The 22,370-nt window shown below is 62.9% G+C and overlaps 2 protein-coding genes across 3 annotated transcripts; one reads left to right on the forward strand and one right to left on the reverse strand.

Moving 5' to 3' along the window:
* The first annotated feature begins 16 nt into the window (after positions 1 to 16).
* RSPH9 (radial spoke head component 9) lies at positions 17 to 7,931 on the forward strand. Its single transcript, XM_001506494.5, has 5 exons — positions 17 to 286; positions 2,232 to 2,397; positions 3,191 to 3,320; positions 4,223 to 4,369; positions 7,694 to 7,931. Exons 1-5 carry the CDS (start codon positions 60 to 62, stop codon positions 7,852 to 7,854), a joined length of 831 nt encoding a protein of 276 aa, XP_001506544.3. The 5' UTR covers positions 17 to 59; the 3' UTR covers positions 7,855 to 7,931.
* A 1,362-nt stretch (positions 7,932 to 9,293) lies between these two features.
* MRPS18A (mitochondrial ribosomal protein S18A) lies at positions 9,294 to 22,080 on the reverse strand. Of its 2 annotated transcripts, XM_029047498.1 has the most exons (7): positions 21,963 to 22,080; positions 19,739 to 19,910; positions 15,391 to 15,422; positions 14,364 to 14,471; positions 12,649 to 12,772; positions 12,374 to 12,443; positions 9,294 to 9,659 (listed from the first exon to the last, which is right to left on the reverse strand). In XM_029047498.1, coding segments are annotated over exons 2-7 (480 nt in total). In that variant the 5' UTR covers positions 19,740 to 19,910; positions 21,963 to 22,080; the 3' UTR covers positions 9,294 to 9,514. The 2 variants fall into 2 exon arrangements, with proteins under 2 accessions (XP_028903331.1, XP_028903330.1); XM_029047497.1 differs by lacking the exon at positions 19,739 to 19,910.
* Between the last annotated feature and the right edge of the window lie 290 nt (positions 22,081 to 22,370).

Below are 22,370 nucleotides of genomic sequence, written 5' to 3' on the forward strand. Positions count from 1 at the left end.
TGCCGGGCCGGGCCGCGTCGGTTGCCACGGCGACGGCGGGGCCGGACCGACGGGCGGCCATGGAGGCCGAGGCGCTGCTGCTGTCGCTGGAGCTGGCGGCGGGCAGCGGGCAGGGCCTGAGCCCCGACCGGAGGGCGGCCCTGCTCACCTCCCTGCTCCTCCTGCGCCGCGACTACCGCTACCGGCGCGTCCTCTTCTGGGGCCGCATCCTCGGCCTCACCGCCGACTACTACATCGCCCAGGGCCTCGGCCCGGACCAGCTCGGGGACCGCAAGACCCTCTACAGGTGCCGGCCCTTCCCCTCGCGGGCCCCGCCGCCCTCGACTCCGTTTATCGCCCTCGTTCTCGTCTGCCCGTCTCCCCCGATTAGACCGTCAAACGGCAGGGACCGTCTCTATCTGTTGCCGACTTGTTAATAATAATGATAATGATAATAATGTTGGTATCTGTTAAGCGCTTACTATGTGCCGAGCACTGTTCTGAGCGCTGGGGGAGACACAGGGCATTCAGGTCGTCCCACGTGGGGCTCACAGTCTTAATCCCCATTGTACAGATGAGGTCACTGAGGCCCCGAGAAGTGAAGTGACTTGCCCAAAGTCACCCAGCTGGGCCGAGCCGGGATTCGAACCCATGACCTCCGACTCCGAAGCCCGGGCTCCGTTCATTCCGAGCGCTCAGTACGGTGCTCCGCACATAGCGAGCGCTCAATAAGTACCGTCGGATGAACGGATGACGGCCGACTCTCTGCCAAGCGCCGGGTGACTTGGGGCGAGTCGCCCCGCTCCTCCGGACCGTCTGGGAGATGGGGATGGAGACCGGGAGCCCCCCGGGGGACAACCTCGGAGCACCCCCCGGCGCTCAGAACAGTCCCGGGCCCGTAGTCGGCCCTCGACAGATACCCCCGTTGTCATCGTCACGGGGCTTCGTCTCCCGACGAGGGAACGGAGGCCCAGAGAGGTCATCCGGCTCGCTGGAGGTCACACAGCGGACAGGTGGCGGAGCCGGGATCAGAAGCCGCCGACTCCCCGGCCCGCGCTTTCCTCCGAGCGCGTGGCTGGAGAGCGGGAGGGCCTGGGTCCTAATTCCGCCTCCGCCACCGTCCTCCCCGGGCCTCCGGTCGCGTCACTTCTCTGGGCCTCGGTGACCCCCACGCGGGGCGGGGACCGTGTCCGACTCGATTAGCCCGTATCCGCCCCCGACCTCGGTGAAGTGCCCGGCGGGTGGTAAGCGCTGATCGGATATCGTTTAAAATACGCGTCGAGTGCCGACCGTGTGCCCTACTCAGTTGTTAATGATAACAGCGGGCTCCGTTAAGCGCCTACTTATGTGCCGGGCACCGTACCAAGCTGCCGAGTGCTTGCTTGGGAGAGTAAGGGAGGGTTAGCCGGCCTCCAAAGAACCTTGCGATCCGGCTGGGGAGGGGGACCCTAAAATGCCTTTACGGGTGGGGGGAGGTAGAAGAATAGGTGCTTAAATGTCGACGGGGAGGGGACGAGGTGAGTATCTGAGCGCCGAGGGACGTGATTTTCAGCAGGGGCTTGCGGATGGGAGAGGTAGGGGAGCCGATTCAGGCAGCCAGACCCCGATTACATTCTCCCCTGCTAGACGGTAAGCTCAAACGCTCAGTACGGCGGTCCGCACGTAGTCGGCGCTCAATAAATACCACCGTTTTGATTGACGGAACGTACCTCCTCCCAGGCTCTCCCTAAGCCCTCATTTCCTCTTCTCCCGCTCCCTTTATTCACCCCCTCCCTCGGCCCCACAGCACTCACAATCACGACGATGGTATTTGTTAAGCGCCTACTCCGTACCGAGCGCCGGGGTAGATACGAGGTCGTCAGGTTGTCCCACGTGGGGCTCACGGTCCTCATCCCCGTTTTCCGGAGGAGGGGACCGAGGCACGGAGAAGTGAAGTTGACGGGCCCGACGTCACGCGGCTGATAAGTGGCGGAGCCGGGATTCGAGCCCACGACCTCTGACGCCCGAGCCCGGGCTCCTACCACTGAGCCACGTGGCCCAAGTCCATATCTGAATTTCGTTTATTCAGACCGCTGTCTTCCCCTCTGGACTGTAAACTCACTGGAGGCGGGGGAACGCGTCCACCGATTCTGTCAGATTGTTCTGTGGCACTCTCCTCAGCAGGGTGCTCTGCGCGCAGCGAGGGCCCAGTAAATACGCCCGGTCGGTATGACTCCTGCGTGTTTGTCTCTGTGCGTTTGTGTTGCCGCCAGTTTGAACTGCATGGAGTGGAGCCTCTTGCCGCCGGCCACGGAGAAGATAGTGACGCAGACGTCCGTGGTGAAAGGTCGTTTCGTGGGGGACCCCTCGCACGAGTACGACCACACCGAGGTGCAGAAGGTGGAAGAGGGGGACAAGACGTACGAGGAAGAGGTCGTGGTAGGTGACCCTCGGTTCAGCCGCGGGGCGGGACGCAGGGCAGAGCGAGCCCCTGCCCTCGAGGGGGACTCGACTATGTCCGCCCTGGACCCCCCATCGATCAGAGGTATTTACCGAGCGTCTACTGTGTGCAGAGCGCTGTCCCGGGCGCTCGGGAGAGGTCAACGGAGCGGGTAGAAACATCCCCCGCCTACCAGGAGTTTACGGACCGGAGGGCGAGCGGCAGAAGCAGCGTGGGGCGCAGGCCGGGGAGTCGAAGGACCCGGGTTCTCATCCCAGCTCCTCCCGCTGTCTGCTTGTGTGAACTCGGGCAAGTCGACCGAGTTCTCTGTGCCTCAGTTACCCCATCCGTAGAATGGAGATGCAGATCGTGAGCCCCGCGAGGGACGGGGACTAGGTCCGATTTGAATAACTTGTATCTACCCAGCGCTCAGTTCGAGGCCCAGCACACGGTTAGCCCCTAACGCCCTTAGAAAAAAGAAACGGAGGCTATCGGAGACCCAGCTAGAAAAACCGGAGGCCCGCAGAGCGGCTCGGGGGAGGGGGAGGGCGCGGCCCCGCCGGACCGGATTTTCTCGAAGCTCGTCGTGGGCAGGGAATCCGTCCGTTTACCGTTCTGTCGTCTTCTCCCAAGCTCTCCGGACAGTGCTCCGCACGCAGTAAATGCTCAAAAAATACGACGGGCCGACCGACTGACCGACGGGAGGTGGAGGGGGCCGTTTGCGGTCAGGTGGATTTGGAAAGGGCCGGGTGGTGGGGGATCCAGGCGGCGTTCCCTTACCCACCGCTGTAGATCCAGATCAAAGAGGAGGCTCGGTTGGTGGCCACCATCGACCAGATCGACAAGGCCGTAGCCATCATCCCGCGCGGGGCATTAGTCAAGACCCCCCTTGGGCCCGTTCACGTCAACAGAAGCTTTGAAGGTAGGTAGGTCTCTTCCCGGCCGCCGTCCAGACTCCCTTGCTCCTCCCTCTCCCATCCCCAACCGCTCCCCCCGACCCTCCTCTCCTTCCCCTCGTCACGCCTGGGCCAGGCTCAGCGGTCAGACCCTCCCTGGGATTCCGGGACGGGCGCGGATCTGCTCCCAAGCGCTCGGACGCGAGTCCCGTCGCTCGGGGGAGGCTTAGAAGCCTCAGGGATGCCAGTGACGGCAAGCCCTTTCTACCTGTCGAGTGCACAGACTCCAGCGACGTAGTTCCCAGCTTCTGACGTCAGCGTGAAAACTTTCGACCTCCCCCCTCGGCCGGTTTCCGCAGCCACCGCTGTCCTTTCCCCGGGAGGTGATCGCGGCTCCGGCCTCGGGGGCCCCGAAGGGAGACGGGTGACGACGGAGCGGAAGCGGGGTGGCCCAGCGGGCGGGGCACGGGCCTGGAAGTCAGGACCTGGGTTCTGGTCCCGGATCCGCCACCCGTTTGCCGTGTGAGCTCGGGCGGTCACCTCACGCCTCTGGGCCTCGGTGACCTCATCTGTAAAACGGCGATCGAATCCGTGAGCCCCGTGTGGGACGGGGGCGGCCTGGGTCCGACCCGATTAGTTTGTATCTTCCCCGGCGCTTAGAACGATGCTTGGCACACAGCAAGTGCCTAGGAAGGACTCTCCCAAGCGCTTCGTAGAGTGCTTTGCACACAGTAAGCGCTCAGCAAATTCGACTGAGTGAAGGAACGGATGGAATGAATAATGAATACGGTCGATGAAGGAAAACCCCAGGAGTGGGGGGTCTCGTTCCCCAGAAACAGCCCAGCAGCCCCATCCGTCCCGTGGGGGACAGGAGGTCCCGGTGCCGGGGCTGACGGTTTTTCCTCCCGTCCCCTCCCCACCCCGGCAGGACTGTCCATGTCAGAGGCCAAGAAGCTGAGCTCCTACTTCCACTTCAAGGAGCCCGTCAACCTGAAGACCAAGACTCTGCTAGAGAAGGCCGACCTGGACCCCGCCATCGACTTCCTGGATTCCCTGGAACACGACATTCCCAAAGGTGAGGGCCGAGAGCCGCCCTGGGGCGTCTGGGGCCAGACGGGATCCGGGCCGGAGCCCGAGAAACCCTCTCGTGCGGGGGGAGGTCTGGTTTCCCCCTTCGGCCTCGGCCTCGGCCAGGCCCTAGGCCTGGGGGAGAGCAGGCCAAAACTCCAAAAGAGAGCGAGGGGTGAGGGATGAGTTGTCGGTCTATCTCGAGATCTACGGGCCCTTCGGCCCCCTCCGGCACTAAGGGACCTGCGACGGTCCTCAGCCCTTGGGTGCGTGGTAGGGAATGTGCCCGTTTATTGTTTTATCGTATTGCTTATTACTTATCGCGCTGCACACGGTAAGCGCCCCGGCAATGCGACTGAATCGAACGCTCGTATTTGGTATTCATCCGTAGTCGACCTCTCTGGGGGTGTCTCCCTCGTGACTGTCCGCTCCCCGCAATCAAGCAGTGGTATTGACCGAGCGCTTACTACCGTGCGGTACACTGTACTAAGCGTTTGGAGAGAGTACAATAACGACGCGACGGAATAAGCGGACGTGGTCCCCTCCCATAACGAGTTCAGAGTCTAGGGAAGTGGGAATGTGGCCTGTGCCTTCCGCTGCGTCCCCTAAGCGCCTAGAACAGTTCACCGCATAAGCAGCATGGCTTAGCGGATAGCGCGCGGGGCCGGGAGTCGGAAGGACCTAGGTTCTCATCCCGGCTCCGCCGCTCGTCTGCTGTGTGACCTTGTGCAAGTCACTTCACCCCTCTGCGTCTGTCGCCTCATCGGTAAAATGGGGATTGAGCCCCGGGGAGCCCTGTGTGGGTCAGGGACTGGGTCCGGCTTGATTACTGTCTGTTTATCTCCGATGCTAGTGTACGGTGCCTGGCACGTAGCGAGTTCTCAACAGATTATTACTGTAACGGCTACTAATTAGTATTTATTAAGCACTTACTACACGCCCGACACCGCACCTCCCCGAGCACTGGGGTAGATCTGGCCGGACAGCGTCCCCGTCCCACACCGGAGGGAGGATTGTAGGCTAGAATAGACGCTACCTACCTCTACTGTTCCGGCTCGGTGCGGGGACCTCTCCGTGCCAAGACCGGGCTCTGGCCCACTATGGGAATGAGGCAGGAACAGCCCCAAGTGGAGGTGGGGGAAGCTCCTGGGTTTGGGGCGAGGGGCCTCTTGGAGAAGCCCCCGGGGCCTCGGTTGATTTTGGACCCCCTGCGGTCACTCAGGGCTCAACAGAGAGTCATTTGTCCCCCTTCCACCCGGGGCCATCCCCCCTTTCTCCCTGAATCTCTAGAGTGTCGATGGAGAACGGGGTGGGCCGGCAGTGGTGGACTTGACCTCGTTACGGGCAAGGAAGACAGGCCCGTTAATTCTGTTGCATTGTAGTCTCCCAGGCACGTAGTACAGTGTTCTTCGCATAGTGAGCGCTCGTTGAATACTGACTGACCGGCTGGACGGCCGAGGGGCTGCCATTCCTGGCTTGGGCAGCAGAGGTCAGCAAGGGGCCAGCTTAATAATAAATGATAATAAAGTTGGTATTTGTTAAGCGCTCACTATGTGCCGAGCACTGTTCTAAGCGCTGGGGTAGACAAAGGGGAATCAGGTCGTCCCGCGTGGGGCTCACGGTCTTAATCCCCATTTTACAGATGAGGTCACTGAGGCACCGAGAAGTGAAGTGACATGCCCACGGTCACACAGCTGAGTGGCAGAGCCGGGATCCGAACCCATGACCTCCGACCCCCGAGCCCGGGCTCTTTCCGTTGAGCTACGCTGGGGTCAGGCGGTGGCCCAGAGGCTCATAAGCGGCCCCCGGTCCGGGGCCGTGGACCCCGAAGTGAGGGCTCCCTCGTCCTCCCCGTGGAGCGGGGCGGGGGAGAGCGGGCGGACACCGGACGGGTGCTCAGCCCTCCCGGGTGTATCTTTAGCCCCGGAAGAACCCTCCTCCTGCCCTGCTCTAGAAGCCAGAGGCTACCAAAAATGGGGGGAAGTCGCCACGAGGGTGGAGTGGAGACGGCCGGCCTGGGGGCCAGGGAGAGGGCTACGGGAAGATGGAGCCAGCTTTCCGGTACAAGGGAGCGGAGCCCAGGTCCCCGTGTCTGAGCTTCTTCACACCACATCGGCCCTTAAGCAGCTGGGGGAGGGACACGGTCTCCGCGACACCTCCATCGCTTTTTGGAGGGGCCGGGGAGGGGGAAGCAGATGTGGCGGGGTGCGAGGGGGAGTGTTTCTTACTGACGCCCTGTGGCGGGAAGACGGGTTCCGCAGCTGTCCGGTCCCGGCTATCGGACGGGAGGCAGGCCGGTCCCCAGAGGCCCCCGGGCAGCGCCGACTAGGGCGGGGGGCGGCTGGAACCGGCCAGCCGGGCAGCGCTGGCGCTCGATGAAGGCAGTGTTTATTTCAGGGCCGGGCGGCCGGACGTTAGAAACCTTCAAAGCGGTGCGATTTTTTTTTTTGGCCGGGCCGTCCGGGGGCCGGGAGGGCGGCTGTGGGACGCTCGGGGACCGGGAAGCTCCAGATCTTCTTCCAGAGAAGATTTTCCCAGGCTCTTTCCTCCCACACACGGCGGCTCCCTTCACTCCCTTCACTCCTTCGCTTCTGGAGCCAGGAGAGGCCCCTCCTGCCGAGCCAACACGGCTCCGGGGCCTAACCCTCGCCCCGGCCCCGGGCTCCCTTGGCCGGGCGAGGAACCGAAAGCACCGCGGAGGGGACGGATGGGGTTCCCGGTGCGGCCCGCCCCGAGCCCGGCTTGTCTGCTTGGTTTGGAGCCGGCCTAGGGGAATCCCGGCGAGGAGTCGGGAGGGAGAAAGGGGGCCCTCGTTCCTTTCCCGAACTAGCCGAGGGTCTTCGGGAGGCCCGAGGGTCTGACCGGACGAGGTGCGTAACGCCGTCCGCGGCTGTCGCCGAGGAGGAGTGCCTGCCGGAGGCCCCGGGTCTGAGAGTGGCCCGGCTCCGGGAGGCAGCCTCCGGCGGGTCCTCGGCACCAAGACGGGGGGCGGGGGGGTCCGGGACAGGGGCGGCAGCGAGGGTGGGGAGGACTCCCCTCTGCTGCAGGGGCCGGGGCGAGCGGTGCCCGACAGAGGGGGAGCAGAGGACCCCGCCTCATTCCCATCAGCAGCTCACCCCCGCCGGCTGCTTTTCCCGGGCCTACCTCCGGCCGAGGCTGCAGCGGGCGGAGAGGGCCGAAAGCAGCTCAGGGAAGCAGAGGGCCCCGGGTAGCCGACGCCGGGCCTTCTCCGACGTCAGCCACCCCCCTGGGACCCGAGGGCTTTCGCCGGGCACCCAGTCGGGCGTCCGGGTCGAGTTCAAGCCACCCTGTTCTCCGTCCCTTTCCCCAGGCTCCTGGAGCATCCAGATGGAAAGAGGCAACTCGCTGCTGGTGCTGCGGAGCCTGCTCTGGCCAGGCCTGACCTTCTTCCACGTCCCCCAGACCAAGAACTACGGCTACTTCTACGTGGGCACGGGAGAGAAAAATATGGATCTGCCCTTCATGCTGTGAGCCGGCCTGGGGCCCAGCCCGCGGCGGACCCAAAGATGACCAAGATGTCGTCCTCTATAAACCCAGGTGAATTCTCAGTCTCGCGTCTCCGTGTTTTTGGCTCCCGACCTTGGCTGACCGGGCTCAGTTCCTCTAAGGACCGGGCTTCCGACAACAACCCCATTTAGGAAACGCTCACTCTCCTCGGCCTACGGCAGGTACACTAGCCCCGCTTTGGGGGCTCCCGGTCTAAACCGGGATAGTATTTATTAAGTGCTTACTAAGCGTGCAGCGCACGCCACTGAGCGCCGGGAGAGAGAGCGCAGGTGGGACCTGGATACGAACCCTGCCCCTTGAAGGGCTCACGACCTATGAGGGGGGGAGAGCAGGTCAATGCGCCTATTTTATTGTACGCTCCCCAACGTTTAGTATAGTGCTCTGCACCCAGTAAGTGCTCAATACAAGTGGCTGGCTTCGCCCCACTCTGGTCTCAGAGAAGGGAAGTGACTCGCCCTGGGCCTTCTGCCCGCCGGGTCATCCGTTCTTTCCAGCTGTCCTCCCAGGTAGCTTTATTTCTGGTGGCTAGGGAGGGGAAGATACCTTGCTTTTTCACGCCCTCCCACCCCTGCTGTCGTTTTGCTAAAGCCAGGCAGGGGCCCCACGGGAACTGGGCCGGCGTCGGGATGGGCAGGGGGGCTGTGGGCGGCCGCGGAGAGGGCCGGGGCCCGTCTTTATGGGGCCCCGGGGGTGCAAGTCAAAAGAAATCTCTCTCCCGTCCGTCCAGGCCCTTCTGCCCCTGAAGGAGAGGCAGGTGACGTCACACCCATTAGGGTGACCGCATCCCGGGCCGGACCGGATTGACCCGTGGGCAAAGAAAATGAGCGAGGGGGTGCAGGGGAGGGGCGGATCGGGGTCAGAAGTCCCCAGGAAGGGACCCCTCTACGTTTCCTTCCCCGCCCACGGACGGGACCGCAGGCCCGAGGCCCGGCCGTTCGGGTCACCCTGGGCTAGGGCTAGGCCGCTAGGACTCCGAGTCCACGGGGATCCCGGGCGCCTGGGGAAGAGGGGGGTCGAGGGCCAACCCAGCAGCGTGGGACAGCCGGTTCTCCGCCCCCGGCACCCCGGGGAGGATTAGGGACCAAGCAGATCCCCCGTTCCACCCACGGCCCCTGCCCTGCCCACCCCGGCGCAGCCGTGGCTTGAGAGGGGCTTGGGGCCTGTGCATCGTCTAGAGCAGAAATGTGTATGGGGGGAAGGCGTGGCAGCCGGACGCCACCCGCCCACTTCCCCCGTCGGCGCGGGTACCCGCCGCGTGGCTCTGCGGCCCTCCGCTCCTGCCCGGAACGGACAGAGGAGGAGAGAGGGGAGAGTTAAATCCCAAGCTTCTTCCCCGAGCTGGGGCTCCCGGGCCCGGCCAAAGGGGTCGAGATCGGACCCCGGGGGACAGAACACACACGGCGGAGGAGGGAGCGCAGGAGAGAGCTTTATGACGGTCCTCGGGTGAGACTTCCGTCCCCCAATCCCAGGACCGACCGACCGGAAGGGGCCAGGCGGCTCACCCTCCCCTCCGCCTCCCCGGCCGGCTGCCGGCCCCCGACCCGGGACACGCCGGTCACGTCACGGCCGCGCCGGGTGGGATCTTCCTCCTCCCCGGGGCCGCTGCAGGTGGGGTGGGGGGTCGTCACTGGTAGAAGACCAAGGGTTTGCGGGAGTAGTTGACGTTATCCTTGAGCAAGGGCGAACCTACGGCCATCTTCACTCGGTTCCAGCGCGGGCCCTTCTTGAAGATGGGCTTGACGGAGCGGGCGGACCAGCGGGTCAGGTACCTACGGGACGGGACGAAGGGCGGGAGTGTGACGGGAGACCTCCCGGCTCCAGCCTGCCCGGCAGCTGGGGCGATCCAGCCCGGGTGGGCCGCCCCCGCCGAAGGAGCGGGGCCAACGGGAGGGCGAGGTGGGACCCCACCGCCCTTCCGCTTTGATCTCCCTGAGCTGTCGGTACGCGCCCGGGCCGGGGAAAGGGGGAAGTGGCCGTCAGCGGGTTCGTCTCGGCCCGGGCGGCCGCGCCCGGAGAGGCCGATGAGGTAAGTGGCCGGGCAGGAGCCTTCCTCCCTTCCTCGCTTGGCTCAGGGCGCCAGGCCGGGCCCAGGGCGGCTCTCCCGGGCAGCTGCATGACCACGGTGGAGGTGGAACCCGCTCCCCCGGCTCCAGGGCGGAGGAATGACGAGAGCCGTCGGGGGGTGGGTTGGGGGGGAGAGGGGGAGCCGTTCCCGGGAGCAGAGGGGGTGGGGCCGAAGCTCCCGGCCCTCTGACCTCCTCTGGGGGTCCCCGCACGCTCTCCTTCTGGGAAGGGCCGGGGCCGGGCCCATCCAAAATGGAACTCGGCCCCACGCCCGGCCGGCCCGGTCATCCGTCCCCAAGGCCCTGCGGGGGCAAAGGCCGAGCCTCTCCCCACCCCTCCCCCGTGGCCGAGCCGCAGTCCAACCGCGCGATCCCCTCTCCCCGCCACCGAGCCTTCCTCGCTCTAGACCCTATTTCCACTTCGCTCCACGGGCCCTGGGGCCCATTCACAGGGCAAGAGGAGTCCCCCAAGTCGGGTCGGGCCCTGGGCCGGACAAGCCAAGGAGAGCCGGAGGCCCGACCCCGCCCACTCCATCTGCCGGTGCCCAGGATGCCCTCAGAGCGGGGGCGGCAGGGGCCGCCTCCCCCAAACTGGGGCCGCCCTCCCCGTAGGATCCCCACACGGCCCGGAAAAGCGGCCCCGGGGCCAGCCTGGGACTCAGCAGAAGAGCCGCTGGGCAACGGGCAGTCGGACGGAAGGAAGAGGGAGGTAGGCCCGCCCCGCTGAAGTCCCCTCTCGGCCAGCGGGGCCCACCGGAGGCGTCAGAGGGAGAGAGAGAATAATGACGACGATAACCGTGGTACTTCTTAAGCGCTCACCATGTGCCGAACGCCGTACTGACTGCCGGGGTAGATACGAGGTGAGCGAGTCGAACGCAGTCCCCGTCCCCCGTCTTCAGGCTCACGGTCTTACTCCTCGTTTTATAGATGAGGCAACTGAGGCCTAGAGAAGTGACTCGCCCCAGGTCACACAGCAGACAGGTGGTGGAGCTGGGATTAGAACCCAGGTCCTTCGGATTCCTAGGTCCCGCTCTACCCACTAGGCCGGGAGCTCAGAGGCTGACCCTAGCGACGTCCGGTCCCTTCTGGTCTCGCCGGGTCTGAGGACCGGTCCGTCCCCACCGCTACGCTGGTCTCGCCAGGGCGTTGGCATCGGCTCGACCCCCTCCCGTGGCCGGGCCCACTCCGGGCAACGCCTCCCTCTCCCGGGCCTCGAGGCGAGAGCAGGGAGGAGAGAGGGTCGACCCGCCCGCACCCTCCTCCTGTCCAAGGCTGGGGGCTCTGCGGGAGGCCCGGGGGCCCGGGCCTCGGCACAGACGCCAGAGGCGAGCTTTGGCAAGGGACCAACGGCGGAGCAGTCTGTACCCCCCGGGAGGGTCGGAGACAATGGCTCCCTCCCGCGTGCTCTCCCCACACCTCCACAAACTCCCGGGGGGCCGGGCGGCTGCGAGGAGGGAGCCGGGGGAATCCGCCGGGCCGGACCCCGGGGCCCGCGGCTCGGATGCCTTAAGGATCCTGCCGGGGCAGGCCCGACCGGGCAGCGGCCGACCCCAGCCTCCGCAGGGGACCGGGGCTCGGGCCCCGGCGGGGGCGGATGGCCGAGCCCAAGCTCCACGGGGGCACCTCGGGGAAGGCCGGGATCCCCCGGATCCGGGCGGGGGGAGGGATCCAGCCGGCTTCCAGAGCACCACGGGAGGCCGTGGCCCTTTCCCCCACTCCGCAGCTCCCTCCGATCCCCCGCTACCAATAGCTCGGCCTTTCTTTCCCAGGCACCGCTCTCTGCCCTCTGGTAACCTCCGGGCTGGGAGAGAGCAGGGACATTTATTAAAGGTTCATAAACTGCTTTGACATCCCCATAGCAACAAAGCGTGATGTCATAAACGGGATTAGCAGCTCCGGAGGCCCGATCCTACCCCGAGAGGTGACGGGTCTTCTTCGGCTCATCCCTCTGCCCCCTCACCTAACGGTGGGCCCTGCCTGCCCACCCCCGACTCCCCTCCTCCCCCCTCCCGCCTGACCCGAGGAAGGGGATCCACGGCACACGGGAGCGAACGGAGGGTGACCGACGTAAACCGCGGCCTTGTGGGGTTGGGGACGGGGAGCGGGAGGGGAGGAGAGACGCGGCGGGTGCCCGGCTGGGCTGGCACCGGCCACGTGACCCCTGCTTCGCGGGGCTCCCCGCCTCGGCTTTGGCAAACGCTTCCCGCTCGGGGCGGCGCGGCCCAGTGGATGGGGCCCGGGCGTCAGAAGGATCCGGGTTCTAATCCCTGCTCTGCCACGTCTGCCTTGTGACCCGGGCAAGTCATTTCGCTTCTCAGAACGGCACCTGGCACTCGGTAAGCACTTAAACACGACGACAGCTACCTCTGAGAACACCACGCGGTAACAAATCCGGCAGGAGGGCGTCGGAGCTCACTCACCGATTGAGTTGGGGTTTGCTCTTGGGCACGAACCCTTCGGGCAGCTCGGGCCTGTGATCTGGCAGCAGACCTGGAGGGCGGAGGGAAGGAGGAGTTGGTGGGGGAAGGCCCCTCCGCCCCGCCTCAAGACCATCTGGAGGGGATGGTCCCCCCCCCCCCGGCACCTCCCGACCCCTTACGGGGAACCTCCGGCCAGCTGAGCTGGGGCCTTCAGGGGCGGCGGCACCGGAGGACTGAGGGGATCTGGCCCGGCCCCCGAGGGCACCCCCGGCTACCTGCCCGGTGGGCCATCTTCACGCACTCCTCAATCTTGCGGTGCTCCTCCTGACAGAGGCCGGTCACCCTCCGAGGCAGCATCCCGCCGTGAGGGCGGATGAACTGACTCAGCAACAGGACGTCCTGTGGAGGGCGGGGACGGAGGGAAGGTGAGATCGGAGCCGACCCACGGTCTCCCCGGTGCCGGTCCTCGCCGCTCTTCCCCAGTCGCTGCGCCCACAGGGCCCTCGGTGAATGCTGCTGTCACTCCCGGGGCTACTCTGTGCTTATGTGGGTGAGCGTGGGTGAGCCGGGCACCCGACTAAGTGCTGGGGCAGAGAGATCATCAGGTCGCACAGCAGTCCCCGGACAAGAGGAGCGCCCGCCCTCGATGCCGACTCTGGCCTCGGGACGGAGCGATGCCCGAAAGCTTGGGTGGAGGCGGGACGCTCTGCGTCCCCCTCACGCTGCGCGGCCCCCTCCCCGCAGCCGGGTGGGCCGGAGAGAAGCCGCGGGCACCACCTCTGGAAAAACGAATCTCGGTGGTCGAAGTGCCACGTGCCCACAGCCCCGGGCACGACCGGCGGCCGGCGGGGAAGGAGACTGGCATCTCCGGGGCTCTCTGCCGTCAACCGCCCTTCACCAGGAACGGCCGGGCCGGGTTCCCGGGGCCGACTCGGGGGGGAGCGGGAGCCCGCCGAAGAGTTGGACTCTAAGCCCTCTGGACTGGAAGCTCGTCGTGGGCAGCGAATTTGTCTGTTTACTATTCTAGTGTAGTCTCTCAAGCGCTGAGCACAGTGCTCTGCACACAGTAAGTGCTCAATAAATACGACTGAATGAATGCAAGAGGAGTGAATACGGAAGCCCCCGACCTCCCCGCCGCGGGGGCTGGCTTGGCGGGCCCTCCGTTCGTGTCCCGTGGAATGAACTAGTTACGTACACGGGCGAGAGCCAGGCCGCGGAGCGGGACTGGCTTTAATCGCCGGCCGGTTCCCGGGAGACACCGGCCCGATTTCTGACCCCTCCCCACCCCGCCGTGATCTGCGGCTTTGGATGAAAACAACTTGGATTGAATTCATCTGGGGCTGAGAAGTCCCCGTCTCGACCTTCCCCTCCCCGCACCCGCCGAGCGAGCCGACGGCTCGGGGCGGCTCCGGCCCCTGCCGCTCGGAGCGGAAGGGGCGAGAGACGAAACGAGCTCGGCCTTCCCCTCGGGGGATTGGATTTCTCCCGCTGGATTAACAGACCCCGGGAACAGACTGTCCATTTCCTGGAAAAGAGGGGAGGCGGAAGGTCCGGGAGGGAGGGCTGTCGCTACCTACGGGGAGGTGCGAGACCCACCCGCAATTAATACCCAGCAGTGCTCGTCGACGTTTATCGAGCGCCGCGAGCAACGGACGGGGCGCTTCATCAGGCGCTCTGCCCAGCCCAATCTGCCTGCCTCCTCCCCAGCGCTCAGTACGGTGCCCGAAACTTAGTGAGCGCTTAACAAGCACCACCCGAAAGAACCCGGAAAAGGTAGCAGGTCCGATTCCTGCCCGTGAGGAGTCGACGAAACCGACTCCCAGGTCCGAGCTCTATCTACTAAGTCACGCTATTCTGGGGATCCGGATCCCCCGTCCGGTACTGGCTACAATTCCCACCTTTTGGAGGGGACTCGATGGACGCGGCAAGAGCGAGGAGGCGGGACCCAGAGGCCAACGGGCGGCAAGAGTCTCCCGGGCACGGCGCTCACCTCGTAACTGTACTTGTACTTCAGGTTCCAGCGGCAGATGGGGCACTGGCCGGAAGGGTTGGGGGGTTCCGGGAGGGGCTTGGCCTTCTCCGTGATTCGGCCTTCGATCTAGGAAGCGGCAAAGGAGAGCAGCGAGCGAGCCGTCTACTATGGTACCAGATCCTCCTCTACAGACGTTCGATACCCACCGGCTCGGGATGGAGACGACGCAAGGATGGGAGTACTCGGGGCGTCGCGGGCGGGAACTCCTCCCGGCTGATGGTGGCACGGCCCCCAACCACCCCAGACTCTAAGCTCACTGTGGGTAGGGAATGTGTCTGTTTATCGTTACACTCTACTCTCCCAAGCTCTCAGTACAGTGCCCTGCACACTATAAGCGCTCGGTAAATACGACCGACTGACCACAAGAGTGGGGACGTGCCCCTTTGGGTCCGGGAGCCCTAGCAGCTGGGACCTGGCGTAGCCGGGCCTATTTTTAGAACTGGGCTGTCATCTGAGGGAGGACCCGCACCCCCACCCTCCCCTAATCGGGTCCCCCATCCCCCTTCACAACCAGGGTCGTTGGTAAGGGCAGAGCCGAGCTGGAAGAGGGCAGTCGGCCACCCACCCCTGAAGGTCGGACCAATCCGGGGACTCCCGTTTTCGGTGGTGGTCTGGGGGTGCTGAGGGTAACGTCGGGACCCGGGGGCTCCCACGGCGGAGACGACCTGGCGGGCCCAGCTAGGCAAACGGGGACTCCGGGCTCCGGCCTAACGCGCTGCTTCGTTCGGTGCCTCGGCGTCCCCCACCTGTGAGGCGGTGTCGATGAGGACCTCCGTGACGCACGCCCCGATCAGGGGAGCTAGACGAACGCGGGCCGGTACTAATAACGTGTCCGGTCCCGGGGTAGCTTCGCCATTAACCCTGCCACGACACCTGTGGGGAAAATGGAGGCCCTGGGACTTCTCCGGGGGCCCGTGAGGGTTTCCTCCCCTGACGGAGAAATGGCTGTCGGGCAGGGCCCTGGAGTTATGTTAATGACACTTACTATAGTAGTCTTCCCTTCTTGAGACTCCACCACTGCAAAGACGGGGGGGAGAGAGAGAAGTCAACCACTCAATAGGGGTCGGGGAGAATTTTCCGACCCCCTCGGGTTCACCGCGTAGGGAGGGCCGAGCCCGGGGACCCGGGCCCTCAGAGGGCCCACCTTGTGAAACCTTAATAAAGCGCCCGCGGGTTGCCTGGCTTTGCCAAGTCTCCTGAGCGGGGCCCCGGGGAGCAGGGTGGCGCCGTCTTTTCCTCACAGGGGTTAAGGGGTCTCGGCGCATTCCTCCCTAAATAGATCCCTTTCCACAAGACCGCTGGAGGGCCCGCCAACCCTCCGCCACGTTCTCTGCTCTCCTCCGGTGGGGAATGTGAGAGCCCCCGGGGGGCCCGGCGGCCGAAGGAGGGGAAAGCGTCCAACCTGCTGGCCGGAGCTGGGCAGCCCCGTGGACGCGGGAGAGCCTGGGGCCGGGGCCCGGCACTCTCTCCCCTCTAGACTGTAAACTCGCTGTGGGCAGGGAATGCGTCTATTATATCATGTACTCTACTCTCCCGAGTGCTCGGTACAGCGCTCAAATGTTCACTAGATACGACCGACCGGCCGACGGACACGGCAGCCCTCCCCTCATCCCTCCCCCGCTACCGGCGATCCCCAGATCCCCGTGAGGAGAAGAGCCGGCCGAAGACCGCGGGCTTCGGACAAAGAGGACGTCTGGCCGCCGGAGCGCCCGGCCGGTCACCCCCGCGGCCAGACGACTGCGGGGGCCGGGGGACCCGCGCGGTCGCCCGTGCTGGGCCGTCCCCACCCTCGCCTAGGCTCCTCGGAGCGGAGGGGCTGCCCGGAGGCGGCCCCGAAGCTCTGGGGTCCCGGGACTCCGCCCCGGTCGATTCCGAGGCGGCGAGAGGCAGGGAGGCTTCCACGCAGCTGCTCCGACGGTCACCCGGGGCCGGCAGAGGTGCATTCGGCCCGGTGGGGGAGGGGGCGGAGGGTGGGGCTCGGCCCCAAGGAAGGCCGTGAAACTTTTGGGCGGGCCCGGGCCGGCTCGCTTCGCCGGCCAGGTGGAGGCGGGTTGTCCCTCGACTCCACAGCTGCTTCCCCTCCTTTGGAAGAGAACCGTTTCTGGCCCGTGTGAAAACTTGAGGGAACGCGATGGTCGGGCTGCAGGTGGGCCTGTTCGGGAGAGCTGGCCACCGGCCACTCCCTTCCCCCAGCGTCGGAGAGAGAGACCGGGCCTGACAGTGGGAAGGACCTGGGTTCTGATCCCGACTCTGCCACTTGTCTGCTGGGAGACCCCGGGCAAGTCACGTCACTTCTCTGGGCCTCGGTTCCCTCATCTGAAAATGGGGACTAAAGCCGTGAGCCCCGTGCGGGACAGGGACAGCCAACCTGATTAGCCTGTATCTACCCCAGTGCTTAGACACGTAGTAAGCGCTTAACGAATACCACGATTATCATTATTTCGGCAGAAGTGAGTTCCAGGCCGGTGCCTGGGTTGTGTTTCCTTCCCCTCCCGGTGCAGTGCGTGGAGCTAACGGTGTTCTCTCTAGTTCTCCCTCCTCACAGAGACCTCTGACCTCCAGACCCTCTGCATCACCCCCGGCTCCCTCCCCCACCCCCACGCCAGTCACTCCCGGCCGGAGGCCCCCCGTACGGTCTGCTCCCCGGGGTTCGGGCGGAAATCCAGCCCCCGGCTAAATTCTGCCACTCTCTTGCTCCCCATTTTCCTCCTTTGTCAACTCTCACGCCCACCGCTTCCACCGACCATTTCAGTGGGTCGTCCCCATCAGCGGTGTTTAACGAGCGCTCACCGCCGTGTGCAGAGCAACATACTAAGCGCTTGGGAGGGTACGACGCAAAAGAATCGGTAATCACGATCCCTCCTGGGGTGGACACAAGCAAGTCGGATCGGACACGGTCCCTGTCCCCGACGGGGCTCACGGTCGTCATCCCCATTTGACAGATGAGGTCACCGAGGCCCAGAAAAGTGAAGCGACGTGCCCGAAGTCGCACAGCAGACAAGCGGGGTAGCCGGGATCAGAACCTCGATGCCCCAGGCCACGCGGCTCCTCCGTAGAGTTGGCGGGAAAGGTGAGAGTTCACGCGCGGGGCGGATCCGCCACGGAAGCTTGCGAACGGAAGCCTTCCAGCTGCGACGGCCAGTAAGGAGGGGTCCGCCCCAGCCTCGCCTGGGACCGGGCCTCCCGCCCCTCCGCCCCGACCCACCCGTCCCGCGCAAGCTCTACACCTGCAGTCACGCAAACTTGGCGGGGGAAAGGCCCGGGGCCCCGTCGGCGGAGAGCAGCTGGGTTGGGAATCCTGGGAATTCGGTTTCTGAGAACTGGCGGCGGGAAACGGAAAGGAGGGGAGGTTCGCGTCTGGTCCCGCCCGGCCGGAGCCACGCAGGGGGAACCCAAAGAGAAGTTGGAAGAACACGGGCTCCCTCCCTCCTTGCCGACCCTCGGGCCCCGAACAAGGGCTAACGACCTCGACGGCCAAGTAAACGGCTCTAACAACCAACGCTACCGGCAAGGCCTCGGACCCAACCCTCGGATCACCCCGCTGCGGGAGAGGAGCCGCCCGGTGGTTAGAGCGCTAGCCCGGGAGTCAGAAGGACTGCCAGGTGACAGACGCTGTTCTTAATCCCTGCTGGCCGACCCTGGGCAAGTCACTTCACTTCCCTGGGCCTCAGTGACCTCCTCTGTAAAATGGGGACTCATCGATCAACGAGTGGCATTTACTGAGCGCTTACTGAGTGCACAGCACTGTTTCAAGCGTTCGGGAGAGTACAATAAAACACGGTTGGCCGACACGTTCTTGCAGTCTAGAAGGGGAAACGTTAATATACAAAACATATTAACAGGCGTGAATATAAATACGTTACGGGTAGGTAGTAAGTGCCGTGGGGTTGAGTGAGCAACTCCAAGTGACGGGGTGACACAGAAGGGAATGGGAGAGGAGGAAACACGGGCTTAGTCTGGAGAAGGCGCCATAGGGAACACGGACTGTGTCCGACCTGATTATCTCGCATCTACCCCAGTGCCTGACACCTACTAAGCACTTTACAATACTATTATTTAAAAAAAAAAATAAGAAAAAAGATATGTCTTCTGGCTGGGGAAGGAGAAAGAAGGGAAGTCACAGAGGAGGGGAAAACCCACGGGGAGATTCGGAAAACCGGGAGAAGCGGAGCGACGGGGCTCAGGTGGAAACTGCCTGAACCAAAAAAAACCCCCGCTTCTCTCCGGCTCCTGCTCTATTACAGTCCCCCCGCCACCGGACCCAGCTAGGGTTTGTTGGGCGCTTGAAGCGGGCAGTCGGTCAGTCAGTCGTACTTATTGAGCGCTTATTGGGTGCAGAGCCCTGAACTAAGCGCTCGGGAGACTACAATACAACAGTAAACAGACACCTTCCCTGCCCGCAACGAGCTTACAGTTGGGCCGGGGAGAAAGACACTAACATAAACGATTAAATGAAAGCTACAGACGTGAATGCCGTGGGGCTGGGAGGGGGCACGGATAAAGGGTGACGCAGAAGGAGGGGAGAGAAGAAAGCGGGGGCTCCCAGTGGGACTGGGTCACCTACTGGGCACAGAAGGTGTAATTAGCCCATGAGCCCTGGCATCTGGGCCCAAGGTGGGACAGGAGACCCGGGGGTGAGGCTTGGAGGGCAGTCCCCCCCGCCTAGGGAAAACAGCAGGAGCCTGGGAGTCAGAGGTCGCGGGTTCTAATCCCGGCTCCGCCACTCTGGGCCACTCTGGGCAAGTCTCTGTGCCTCAGTCCCCTCATCTGTAAAAGGGGGATGACGACTGTGAACCCCAAGGGGGTTATCTCGTCTCTACCCCGGCGTTTAGTATAGTGCCCGGCACCCAGTTAGCGCTCAACAAGTATCGCTATAAAAAACAAAAAACCCAAAAGTAAACCACTGGTGGTTTTTGAGGAGTGGGAGACGTCTACAGAACGTCTTGTGGGAGAAACGACCTAGGCATCAAAGCGAAATGAGGAGCTGAGGCAGTAGGCAGACCGGACCGGCACGATGAGCAACGGGATGGAGAGAAAGGGGCCGATCCCGGAGTCAGTCAGCCGGCCGTATTTACTGAGCGCTCACTGTGTGCAGAACACTGTACTGAACACTTGGGAGAGTACCATTTAACAATATAACAGTCACATTCCCTGCCCGCAAGAAGCTTACAGTCTAGAGGGGGAACAGACATTAATAAATTAGATATGTACGTAAGTGGCTGGAGGCACGATGAGGGAAAAACCGACAGGATTTGGCAACGGACCAAATGCAGGTGTTAAAAGAGAGGGAGGGGTCAAAGATAATCAATCAGTGGTATTTATCCAGTGCTTACTTTGTGCAGAACACTGTGCTAAGCACTTGGGAGAGTGCCACACGACGGATCTGGTAGACACGACCCCAAGGTGATGCCAGGATTTCGGGCTTCCGAGTCGGGGGATGATGATGGGCAGAGATGCTCTCTACCTGTTGCCGAACTGTCCATTCCAAGCGCTTAGTCCAGGGCTCTGCACATAGTAAGCGCTCAATAAATACTACTGAATGAATGAGGGTGGGTAAAATGGGCCGGGAAAGGCAGGCTGGGAGGAAAGAGGAGGAGGTTCCGTTTGAGACATATCCAATTTGAGATGCCGATGGACAGCGAGGGGCGGGGAGGACCCGGAGCCGGGGGAAATGCCAGATTAGAGAGGAGAGAGGGAGGGCAGGACTGGGGGGTAAAACTGGGAGCCATCCACACAGAGGCCAAGGAGACGCTCTCTCCCTCCCTCCCGGCTGCAGCCCCCGTCGGGAATGTCATCCTTGAACGAAGGACTGTCTCCGTCTCTCCTGACTTAGAAAACCTCACCTTCTGCCTGCAACAAATAACTCCGAAAGAAAAAGCAGGCCGGCAGAGAAAAATCTCGGGGGTAAGCAGGTGCCTGACATTTGAGAAGCGGCGTGGCCTACAGGGAAGAGTGAAGATGTGGGAGTCGGAGGACCTGGGTTCCAATCCGGGCTCTGTCACTTGACTAATGTGTGACCTTAACTTCTCCGTGCCCGTTTCCTTCTCTGGAAAACGGGGATTCACTGTCCATTCTGCCTTCCACTTAGATTGTGCGCCCTTCGTGGGACTGGGACGGCATCTGTCCCGATGATCTCCAGTGCTTACAACAGTGCTTGACGCACAGTCGGTGCCTAACAAATACCACTAGTATTTACTTTTTATAAATATTTTAGCTTCTTCAACAGAGTGAAATGAGGATTTCCATCTGCAGTCGTTCTGGTAGATACGAGGGCGGCGTGGCTCAGTGGCGAGAGCCCGGTCTTAGGAGTCAGGTCGTGGGTTCTAATCCCGGCTCCGCCACTTGTCTGCAGTGTGACTTTAGGCAAGTCACTTCACTGTGCCTCAGTTACCTCCTCTTTAAAATGGGGATGAAGAGTCCGTTGTTGGGCAGGGACTGTCTCTATCTGTTGCCGAGTTGCGCATTCCGAGCGCTTAAGACAGTGCTCTGCACCCATTAGGCGCTCAATCAATACGACTGAATACCTGAATGATTATTATTATGTGCCAAGCACTGTTCTAAACGCTGGACTAGGTAGAAGCTAGCGTGGCTCAGTGGAAAGAGCATGGGCTGGGGAGTCAGAAGTCACAGGTTCAAATCCCGGCTCCTCCCCTTGTCAGCTGGGTGACTTTGGACAAGTCCCTTCACTTCTCTGGGCCTCAGTCACCTCATCTGTAAAATGGGGATGAAAACTGTGAGCCCCACGTAAGACCACCTGATCACCTTGTATCCCCCCGGCGCTTGGAACAGTGCTTGGCCCATTGTAAGCGCCCAACAAATACCAACATTATTAACATTATTAATCCCGGCTCCACTTGTCTGCTGTGGGCAAGTCCCTTCACTTCTCTGGGCCTCAGTGACCTCAACTGTAAAATGGGGATGAAAACTGTGAGCCCCACGTGTATCCCCCCCAGCGCTTAGTACAGTGCTTGGCCCTTAATAAGCGCTTAACAAATACCAACATTGTTATGGTGATGATGAGGACCTTGCATCCCAGCGCTTAAAACAGTGCTTTGCACATAGTCAGCACTTAAATGCCATCATGACTATTTATCTTGATGTCTTTTTTTTTGTTGTTTCGATGGGCTCTTCCGTCCGTCTCCCCCCGTTAGAGTGTGAGCCCGTGGTGGGGCAGGGATGGTCTCTCTCTGTTGCCCAATTGAGAAGCAGCGTGGCTCAGTGGAAAGAGCACGGGCTTTGGAGTCAGAGGTCATGGGTTCTTGTCAGCTGTGTGACTTTGGGCAAGTCACTTCACTTCTCGGTGCCTCAGTTCCCTCATCTGTAAAATGGGGATTAAGACTGTGAGCCCCAAGTGGGACAACCTGATTCCCCTGTGTCTACCCCGGCGCTTAGAACTGTGCTCGGCACATAGTAAGCGCTTAACAAATACCAACATTATTATTGTCCAGTCGCGGCGCTTAGTCCAGTGCTCCGCACAGAGGAGGCGCTCCATAAGTAGCAATGAATGAATGAATGCCGCCGGGGTCGGACCCCTGGGTCCCGCGGGCGGACACTCACCCGTCCGGAGCCCTCGGGCCGGGGCCGAGGCCGGGAGGGAGCGGCGGAGCAGCCGGGCCCAGCTCGCCCACAGCTCCGCCATCGCCGCCATCTTGGAGCCCGACCTTCTCCCCCTCCCCCCCCGCGACCCGCCGATTCTACTTCCGGGTCACCCCGCGCGCAGGCGCCGGAGCGAGAGGCGGGAACCGCGCCGCCTGGGCGCCGCCATCTTGCTCGCTCTCCAGTCAGCCGGCCCATCATTCATTCATTCATTCATTCATTCATTCATTCATTCATTCATTCATTCATTCATTCATTCATTCATTCGTTCATTCGTTCGTTCGTTCGTTCGTTCATTAATTCATTCATTCATCCATCCATTCCTTCCTTCATTCATCCATTCCTCCCTTGGATCATCCATACCTTCCT

The sequence above is a fragment of the Ornithorhynchus anatinus genome, chromosome 19 (genome assembly GCF_004115215.2).
Source record: "Ornithorhynchus anatinus isolate Pmale09 chromosome 19, mOrnAna1.pri.v4, whole genome shotgun sequence".
NCBI lineage: Eukaryota > Metazoa > Chordata > Mammalia > Monotremata > Ornithorhynchidae > Ornithorhynchus > Ornithorhynchus anatinus.

What these genes read in the sequence shown, in the direction of transcription:
- RSPH9 (XM_001506494.5), top strand. Translation starts at nt 60, where the DNA reads ATGGAGGCCGAGGCGCTGCTGCTGTCGCTGGAGCTGGCGGCGGGCAGC. An exon ending in CGTACGAGGAAGAGGTCGTG is followed by an intron (nt 2,398 to 3,190) that starts GTAGGTGACCCT and finishes CCACCGCTGTAG; the next exon opens with ATCCAGATCAAAGAGGAGGC. An exon ending in CGTCAACAGAAGCTTTGAAG is followed by an intron (nt 3,321 to 4,222) that starts GTAGGTAGGTCT and finishes CCACCCCGGCAG; the next exon opens with GACTGTCCATGTCAGAGGCC.
- MRPS18A (XM_029047497.1), bottom strand. Translation starts at nt 22,053, where the DNA reads ATGGCGGCGATGGCGGAGCTGTGGGCGAGCTGGGCCCGGCTGCTCCGC. An exon ending in AAGAAGGGAAGACTACTATA is followed by an intron (nt 14,472 to 15,390) that starts GTAAGTGTCATT and finishes GCCGCTTCCTAG; the next exon opens with ATCGAAGGCCGAATCACGGA. An exon ending in AGCAAACCCCAACTCAATCG is followed by an intron (nt 9,660 to 12,373) that starts GTGAGTGAGCTC and finishes CCCGTCCCGTAG; the next exon opens with GTACCTGACCCGCTGGTCCG.